A 9588-nucleotide genomic window follows, 5' to 3' on the forward strand; every position below is an offset into this window, starting at 1 on the left:
GCAGAAAATACGCAAGGTGGGCCTGCATTTAGATAATCTAGAAACTGCTAATAATTTCCCCTTTGCTTAGCTTTCCTGATGCTAGACTCAGGTTGAAGGCTGAAGCAATGTTACAAGTCAGGGGCAACTCTAGATAATGACACAAGCAGGACTGGCAGCGTATCCCGGGCTTGAGGGTGGTAGCACACACTTAAAATGTGTAGCCAGCAGGAGGCGCTTTGTCATCCTTGTTGCTCTCCAAGGAGAAGGGAGGAATGCGGACATCAAAGTGGGAACCATCAGTTCTTTCGATGCGAAACGTTCCCCTAAAACAACAATAATAAAAACACTAAGTGAGAAAAGCTGAAAATACTTTGGATTTTATAGCATGTGAAGAAAGAGGTAGATGTAGACTCACCACATATGACCACTTGGGGCTTGTAGAGACACGTGGCTGCTGTATTGGAAGGCTGGCTGTTCTTTAGACAACACCGGCTCCTGTTAGGCAAGTACAAAGAGCTGAGCATTTCTAAACAAACGCGACAGTCTCCTCCTCACAGCCAGGACGACAGTCTGTTCATTCAACTCTGGAATCAGATCAAAATACTAACAGACAAGCGGAGCCAAGGCATCTGTATCATATCAGAACTGGGGTCTTGAAAAGATTCATCATTCATACTCTGGTGTTGAGGCCTTTGCAGCAGTCATGCATGTTTATTTTTAATATGATATGTAATATGCAATGTAATGATACGTAATGAAAGAATACAGTAAAAAAAAAAAAAAAATTACATCTCAGATGTCCTTTAAGTGGACTTTGTTTGGTTAAAGGACGTCTTATGAAGCATGAGATCAGAATTCTATAATCCAATGTAAATCGCTGCTTGATTCATTTATTTGCTTAACATGTTTTGGACCGTAAACAAGGCGCGAATAGGACACCGGAAACAAAGCTCCCCACAGGAGTTTCCGCACCGGAAGTAGCATATGCTAACGTGCACATAGTCTATTACATACCTCAGTGTCAAAAACAAGTAATATAATATAATATATGACATGCATGCATATATGGTGTGTAATATTACTAATGTAATAGTATTATCTTAGAGGGATTGATCGTGTGTCATTGCTAATCGTGTCTGTCGTTCTGTGGCCGGCTGCGTTTGTCCAACTCCACATCTCGTTGCTGTCTACCACAGCGTGTTTGTAAGCATGCTCACCCTGCCTACGACACCTCGTCCTCGGACCGTCTCCAGAGTTCCTGATAGGCTGAAGATCCTCCAGTGTCTCTCTCTCAGCTGAACCACCTCGTTGCCCAAGTTCTCCAGACGGATACAGTAGCGCCACTGCAGGAAGACAACACAAACAGATTCGAGCTGTTTATTTCTGTGTTTCACTGTCTTTAATTTACATGATAAAATATCAAACTACTCACCCAATAAACATGAGAGTTCTGGGCCTCCTAAGGACAACAAAGAATTAACCTTAGATTTCAAGCAAACTACAGAGGAGCATTTAAGCCTACAAATTAAAAAGAAACAGGCTGTAAGCCAACATCTTGCCAAGCACACCTAATAACACCAATGAAATGTGTTTGAGCTGAGAGGTGGTGGGGCTCAGGCTGTGCTGCAATAACAAATAATATATAAGTAATATCCGTAAAGATCCAGCTACCCTCATTCCCATGTAGAAGGGGATGACAGTGACTCTGATGTTCTCAGTTGTCTCTCTGTGGACGTCTGAGAGCTCCAGCCAGGGGTGGTTCTTCTCTTGCCATGCTTTAAGGGTGTCTCTGGCTGTGAATGGAGGAGCTACAAAAACAAAAAACAGTCACATTAAAAATAGTCTGCTTCTTAGGCATTCTAGGTGGCCATTGAGTGGATCTTATAAGGATCGGAACCAAAAGTCAAACTACAAATGACAGTTTCACATAGGAGGCATAAACTTTAACATTACAAAACTTGCCACTCAAGCACTCAATCCTGCAGAAATTACCACCACCTTTATTCATGAAACTGCCCAGAGGATCGTCACATAAGATATGTAGGTCTGTCACAACTTTATGAAACAACAATGCTATGGAAGGAAACATGTCGACTACATCTGTTAGATATAGAAGAAACCTAGTGGACTTATACAAAACCACAGAGCTGAAAAAAGATCTGCGTTTACTTTTTGAAGGGTTGTACATGAGGAAGCGCTCAAATAGCTCATGCTGGATGGGGACCTGCTCTGTGGAGTTATAAGGCAGAATGTCTTCATGGCTCACATAGTCCAGACCTGAAGAGGAAAGCCAGAAACAGAACCATCATAACCACTAGAGCAGGGCGATACCAAAAATATTTATCACGATATACATTTGAAAATTTGCGATAATGATATAACTGACGATATAATTGACACTAGACAAAATACTTTACAACTCCACAACTTTATTAGTGCAAAAAAACCCCCATCAATTTATTTTCACTTAAACAAGCAGCTGTTTTTTATGTGCATTAAAGTTATATAAAAATGTAACAGTGCAAATTCCTTGCTGACAGTTTAACCAAAAGGCATTTCCAGTGGACATTGCACCACTTGATGGGTTGTCAGAGCATTACGTCTATCGTAGGGAGGAGCCTCGCGGAGTGATACGTGCTGTGCTTCAACATAATATTACCATATTGCGTGTGTATAAGCTCTTTTTAAGTTTTATGGATATTATACACTGTTATGCTGAGGATATGTCAGCCAATGTCCAGGGTTAAGGTCACTGTCGACTTTCAGAAAAATCAAAGGATTGATTTTAAGTGTGCCGTATTTTCCAAAAAAACACGGTAATAACGACGGTCTGCTAGCATGCTCTACCAAAAATAGTGCTTTGTTGTGTATCTGATGGACGAAAGCTAAACCAGTTCCACACCACTGAAGTTGCAGCATTTTTACAAACCAATTCTGGTTCATCTGTTTCATTCAACGATCCGCTTTCGCCCTTGTCATTCTCCGTCGCCGCAGTGCCTTTTTCGCCATGTGCGTATGAAAACAAAGGCACAGCGCATGTGCGTTTTACCCATATTCTATCGCGATATTTTCTTGTCGTTGCCCAACATTATACCGGTATTACCGTGACCGGTATGATATGGCCCAGCCCTAATAACTACCATTATCAAAAATGCTCTTTTCACAGAATTCAATATTTGAACATTTTGAGTCAATTACGTGATTTCCTCAGCACTAATAAAAGAACACCAGCTGCTTTTTTGCCCTTTTCTCTCTGACAGCAGGTTGGATGTGACTGTGTAAAAATAAGGTGTGCTCTATTCTGGCCAGACTCAAATTTAATGCTTAAAGTATGACCGCCAGTTTCTAATGCCAACTGTAAGACCCCAAGATAGACATCACCAGTAGGGGTGGGTTTTTATAATCGATTTATCGATTAAAATCGATTCTGGCTTGGATAATGTAAAATCGATTTATTAAAATCCTGAATCTATTTTTCAATATAAATTTATTTTGCCCGAAATGCCAGAATCTCAGGTGAAAGATCACAAAATTTCAACAACCACCAAACAGCTAAGACAGTAAATGAGAGCAGCAACACAGATTCTGCACAAAGACAAAACCCGCGGATCAGAATCAGTGAGATGTCGCCTTTCTCACAGTCGGGGCTGAAAGCCGACAGCTCGCTGATTCTGATCTGTCGGCTTTCAGCCCCGACTGTGAGAAAGGCGACATCTCACATCTCTAATTTCTGCCGTTCAATACTGAACAAATTTAAGCTTTTTAAAATTATGCAAAATGCAAAACGCTTAGCTGTGTCTCTAATAAAACCGCTGTAACTTCAGAGGTAATGTTCATGTGTTGATTAATGGTTTTCTTTCGTTTTTGATCTACTGCAGAATATTTTTATAAAATCCCAGGCCAGGAAAATCACCTTCATGTTTTTCTGTGTTTTATCCTCAGCTACTTTGACACAAAGGCATCTGCTGTGATGCTCACACCTTTGATAAAGTCTTGCGTGTGTCAGCTTGTAAATATGTAAATGTACTGATCTGAATTATAATATTTCTGGCTGTCAAAATTTCCCAGATTCAAATCGAATTGAATTGAATCGAATCGTGGATCAAATCGATTCGGGACCTTGTGAATCGGAATTGAATCGATTCTAGAAATCAGTGACGATTCCCAGCCCTAATCACCAGCTATCTCCCGTCTTTTATTATGACAAAAGCCTCCATAAGAAATAAATGAAAAACAAACAGAATGTGAGTCAGATGTATGAGTGAGTGGCTCCTGACCAGTGTGCATACCTGGGATGGCGTACAGAGCCCTGCTGTCATCGTGGTTGGCCAGAAACGTCACTGCCTCCGTCTGGGACCTCTGAGACTGTCACAGCGCACAGACCAACAGTTACATACCTGCAGACCTCAACACTAATAAATACCTACAGTTTTGAGTCCACCACAGTGGAGGGTTTGTCACCTAGCAACATTTCCACCCACTGCACTGCCTGAGATCACACAGACTGTGTCCACAATTGAGCTCAAGACAGTGGTTGACGCTCTGAATAACTACCTGATCTCGGTACAAGCACAAGTTATACTTACTATATGAGGGCAGTCTCTGGTGTCAATGAGGACTTGGTAGTAAGTGTGAGTCTTCCCCTTCACTTCCTTGGAGCCGTGGGCCCCTGGGGGCTCAGGTTTGCTACAGGAAGAAGCACTACAAATTCAGTACACAACACACAAAACAACCACGCAGAAAGTCAAGCTGAGATGGGCATTTTAGCCCAGACCACCCTACCTGTCAGACATGGGAGGGGTGATGTCTCGATCATAGAGGCGGGCGTGCCATGGAAACAAGACGATGCCTCTGTAGCCAAACACGCTGTGGAGAAACAGCTAGGGGAGAGCCCGACAACAACAACGACAAGATAAGGCTTTCAGAAATTATAGATGTAGGACGCTCAATACACACAATGTTGTATGGGATTACAGTCACTAGAAGAGATGATGCAAACAGGTTATATGGACAACACCAAGTTACATAAACTGTTTCATAGGCCTGTTCTCTCTCACTCACTGTTCTGGCGTCGTTCATCATGTACAACTATAGATAAAGGTATGGGCAGTAATGCTGAACACTGGAGCAGAGCTGTTTCTATCCTCTCCACACTGTTGCTTTGTTCTGCACTACTTAAGATCCACCATACAGTGCCAGAGTAGGGAATTAAAGTCTGACCACTAAAGTAATAAGATTAAAGAACAAAGAAAGAAAGTCATGCAAGGGTCACACACACACACACACACACACACACACACACACACACACACACACACGGTAGTCAAAGGGCATTTCTTATTCATCTCTGGGAGTTATGTTAACTAAGCAGTTCCACATGCAGCCTCCCTGGGCAGGCTTCTAAAGTATATTCTCCCCCCAATTTTAACATTTTTTTGTAATATTCTCATATGGAACTTATTTTTTTGGTCCAGAGCCTCTTCCCACTCTCAAACTCCAAGTGCACTGCTTTGGAGGTCTGCTGTGACCTGCAGCAGGCAGAGAACTGCTTCATGAGCCACTAGCCCAAACTCACCAAGGCTACAGAGTAATCTAACTCTGTAACACTGTAATGGTCTGTGTGCAGTAGAAGGGCCTATGAAATTTATGTTAGTCATCTGTCTAATACAAGAGAAGGAACATGAGCTAAACCAGATCATCAAACCAGCTTCAGTATAAGCATGAAGAAATTGTGAAGGTCTTACCTGTCCGGTTTCATATTTGCCGTGCTGCTTCACAGCCTCAAACACTCCCACAGTCTCTAGAATCTTCCCCTCAGGCCTGTTCCTGCCAAAAACAGGCAACATCATTACACTCTGAACTCTGTGTGGGTCTGCATGCTACACAAAAATTGAACCAACAAATCATCATGTATGGGACAGCACACCGGGTCGGGAAATTCCATAGATGCAACGACAGCAATTTGGAATTTGGCATCCTATGGAAAAAATATGCATTAAGCCCTATAGGAAGACAGGTCCTGCAGACTCTCTTCAGCCCTGATCTCAATCACAGTTTGATAATATTGTTAACACTTGACCGTTGAGGTGTTTTGTTCAAATACAGTTCGACTCAAACTCCATGCCCCCATCATTATTTCAGAACAAAACAAACAATACGTGTTGGCACCGATAACAACAGCTGGTCACTTCATATAAATAACACTCTTATTCTGTGCTTCCTGCAAAGCTAATCTTCACAACAGAAATGAAGAGCAGGGATTAATGAGGTGGATATATGGACGGGGAGATTTAATATTACACACCAAGTTGGACAAGTTGTATTGCACAAGAATAATCACAAGGTAAGCTGCTTTTATTAGAAATATGGTTACAAAACAACGAACATGCAGATTCTGAATGAATACCTCTGGGTAAGATCGGGAGGACAATACTGTACTCAGCTCTGATGGGTGACCATCTCAACTTTGCTTGAAAGACAAACCAAGTTCAGATGCAATCCAGGCAGAAATGTCAATCATGACGAGAGAGGGCTGAAAATTGAGTCAACGTGGAAGTGCCAAAAACTGCAGGGGGTATAATGGCCACTCAGTGCTAAAATGCCAGAGTTTACCAGATAAATCTGTCTTGAGGTGGAGATGGTAAACTATATTGTGAAAGAGTGTTTTGAGTGCAGATCTTTTTGGGGGGGGGGGAAAAAAAAAAAAAAAAGGAACTAACTGCAATACGAACCTGTGAAACTGTAACCACTTGGTGACAATGTTTTATCAAAACAGGTTAGGGTTGTTGTCCCACTAATAAGAAACAAGAGAGTGCAGTATTTGCCCTGAGGTCAGGGTGGTGCAGTCTCTGTGCTGCTGGGATAGCCTCCAGCCCAAAGACTTTAGAATATGGATGAACACTTTAAAGATGTCAAATGATGAGAACAAGAATGAGCCTATGCAAACATGCACAACTGGCCTAAGTTACTCTTTAACCCCTCTGGGCTCCTCTTCACTTTCTACTTGTGCAGCAATCTGAGACAAGTCGATACACTGTCCACAGATAATCGCCAATCTAAATTTAGCCACACTGCTACAAACTCTGGACCCAGCCTCAGCCAACAGCTAGCCCTTGTCAACAACACGCCTTGCCAAGAACAGAAACTATCCATGTCACTATCCATCCATTTGGGTTGGGGATTTGTGCCATTGAGCAGTCAACATATCACAGAAAAGCTTGGTAAAAATATAAAAATATCAGTATGTCATCAGATATCATTACACAAGGAAAAGGTTGCATAAACAAATCTTAACGATACAAGAGTGTGCTGATTCACCGCTGCTATTCCAACCAGCGTGTGGGCACTCACCCACCTGTCCACCCACCTTTACTCTCTCTCACAGAACAGATAAATCAAGCACACTCTGCCTCTCTTTCTGTCCACAGCTGCAATCTTTGGGCTTTCACTGGTGACCATTGAGGACGTGAAACCAAAGCTGAGAAATCAATAATGAGCTAACCATTTCACTGTCCACACAACTAATTAATAAACATTTAGAATATCTAGAAAAAGACTGAAAGCCAGAGCTACAGTACAATAAAAGCATGAGCAGTAAGCAAAGTTAAAATCTTCACTACTCCTTGGGAGCTTTACTACGGTCTTTTCTTACAGTAGGTTGTGTTTCATCTCCCTCCCTCACCTGACACAACTCTACTTTCTTGTCTGCTGGCTCTCTTTTCTATTGTCTCCATTGCGGCTCTGTTCCTTGTGTCATATCAACACTTCACAGTTTACAGAGCAGTTCCATTATAAATTTGAGCTACAGATACATACTGATCCAGTTAATCTGAAACTTTAATTTTTCTGTTGCTTCTACTAGAGATGACACGTTAACCTGTTTAACATCAACTTCACTGGCACTCCTGCTTACACACGTCCTTTCAGCATTTTTTTCCTGAGCACAAACAATGTCAGTTCATATATTTTTAACCAGCTAGTCCATGCCTGGATTCCTTCCAAGCACACATCTCTGATTCCTGCCTGTGTTTGCTACTGAGTCTTCCTGATACATCCCAGTCTTGCAGAGACAGGGAAAGATTGCAGAGTGCTTGGATGTCAGCTCACGGCTCTTCTTGCCAGTCTTACTGTACATTAGATCACTGAAGTCATGTATAAATTTACAATATTATACAAGCTTTACAGTTAATACTTGCAAGCCTGTACTGAATTTTAAGGCCTGATAATGACCCGGGGAATTATATGCCCAATTTTAAAATTAAGAATAACTAGATGAAGTGTTAATCTTAAAGAAATACTGCTTTTGTGGTTGCTGCAATGCTGTCGGTGGTTAATACAACTCCATTTTTAGTTTCAGTATATAATATTTGGTACAAGCCTGTCAGCAGTAAGACAATTAACTTTATTTACACCAAGGTAACTCTCCCATTACCAGGTCTGACTGTATAAGATCAGTCCACCAATCATCAACGATTAAGTATTGGGTTGATTTAAGTCCTAAATAACAGGAGAGGCAAATATTAACACACAAAACTGAGATACTGACAGGGAGCCAACAGGTGTCTGAATGATGTTAATAAGACAGTGCTTCTGTGCAGCCTGCAAACTGCAGCACCAAATGTTTTAAGGGTCTCTCAGTTGTTCTCTTCACTAAAATGACAGTGCCAGCATTAATAATAAGGAAATAATACAATACACTATCAGGATAACGCAGATATTGCTGAATAACTTTTCAAAGCCTATATTTGTGCTACTAAATTCTTTCAAAACTGCCAAACCACTGAAGAAGAATCTTCCCAAATGTTTACTGTGTAGTTAAACATGTACTGAATTGACGCCATAGGTTGGAAGCAGTAACAACATCAAGTGCAGCTCAACTAATGCTGGCAATGCTGGTAAATCCTCCTCTTTCAGATGGACTCTAAAGTAGGGCTGGGCAATATGAGGAAAATCTAAAAATCACAATATTTTTTTGGCTACATCACCATATATACACAGTGATATGTTTAACCTCCAAAATCCATATAGAGCCTAAAATTGCACTGGTATACGCATTCAAATCGACCATTCAATGTTCTTTTTTCCCCTTCTTTGAATACAAAAAACCTGAATGAAATGAAAGGTTTTATTTCAACTACTTTTTAACCATTAGTTCTACACAGAGATTTTTCACAAATGACTCTACAGTCACAGTAAGTCTCTCTGTGGTCAACACTAGACCTTTAACAAAAGATCATAGCAACAAAAAAGGACATCAAGCAATAATTCACAAGACAATATAAAACAACCGAAATGAAAAGGGTGCTTTTTATGCTTATGACGTATAAAATCTATACAATAAAAAATGTGATGACCTCAAATTACAGAAACAAAAGTCTAGATAGTGACTACAAAAACGACTGACCAAGAACAGTCACAGGAAATCACTAGGGGTGCAACGATACACAAAATTCACGGTTCGGTTCGATACTTTGGTGTCACGGTTCGATATTTTTTCGATACAAAATAAAAAGTTCATGCCTTTTTAATTTGTCATTTATTAAAATTATAAATATATATTTTAACTCAAAAGTACAGTTTTTAAATTTAACCCTAACCCTTGTGCGT

General features: G+C 40.8%; 1 protein-coding gene across 2 annotated transcripts in view; it reads right to left on the bottom strand.

Annotated features, from left to right (window-relative positions):
• The window catches only part of poldip2 (polymerase (DNA-directed), delta interacting protein 2), a 25852-nt gene continuing 16264 nt past the window's right edge, over nt 1–9588 (bottom strand). The window contains exons 2-11 of one of the 2 annotated variants that reach the window (XM_005944699.3): nt 5727–5802; nt 4765–4862; nt 4569–4668; nt 4272–4347; nt 2152–2259; nt 1654–1790; nt 1415–1441; nt 1200–1325; nt 398–477; nt 1–305 (exon numbers count right to left, since the gene is read on the bottom strand). In XM_005944699.3, the coding sequence (XP_005944761.2) occupies nt 191–305; nt 398–477; nt 1200–1325; nt 1415–1441; nt 1654–1790; nt 2152–2259; nt 4272–4347; nt 4569–4668; nt 4765–4862; nt 5727–5802 (943 nt within the window). In that variant the 3' untranslated portion in view covers nt 1–190. Of the gene's footprint in view, nt 306–397; nt 478–1199; nt 1326–1414; nt 1442–1653; nt 1791–2151; nt 2260–4271; nt 4348–4568; nt 4669–4764; nt 4863–5726; nt 5809–9588 lie in introns of both variants that reach the window. The other variant, XM_005944698.3, reaches the window with a different exon arrangement.

Source organism: Haplochromis burtoni, unplaced genomic scaffold, assembly GCF_018398535.1.
Source record: "Haplochromis burtoni strain Fernald_Lab_line unplaced genomic scaffold, NCSU_Asbu1 Contig_417, whole genome shotgun sequence".
In the NCBI taxonomy this organism is placed as follows: Eukaryota; Metazoa; Chordata; class Actinopteri; order Cichliformes; family Cichlidae; genus Haplochromis; species Haplochromis burtoni.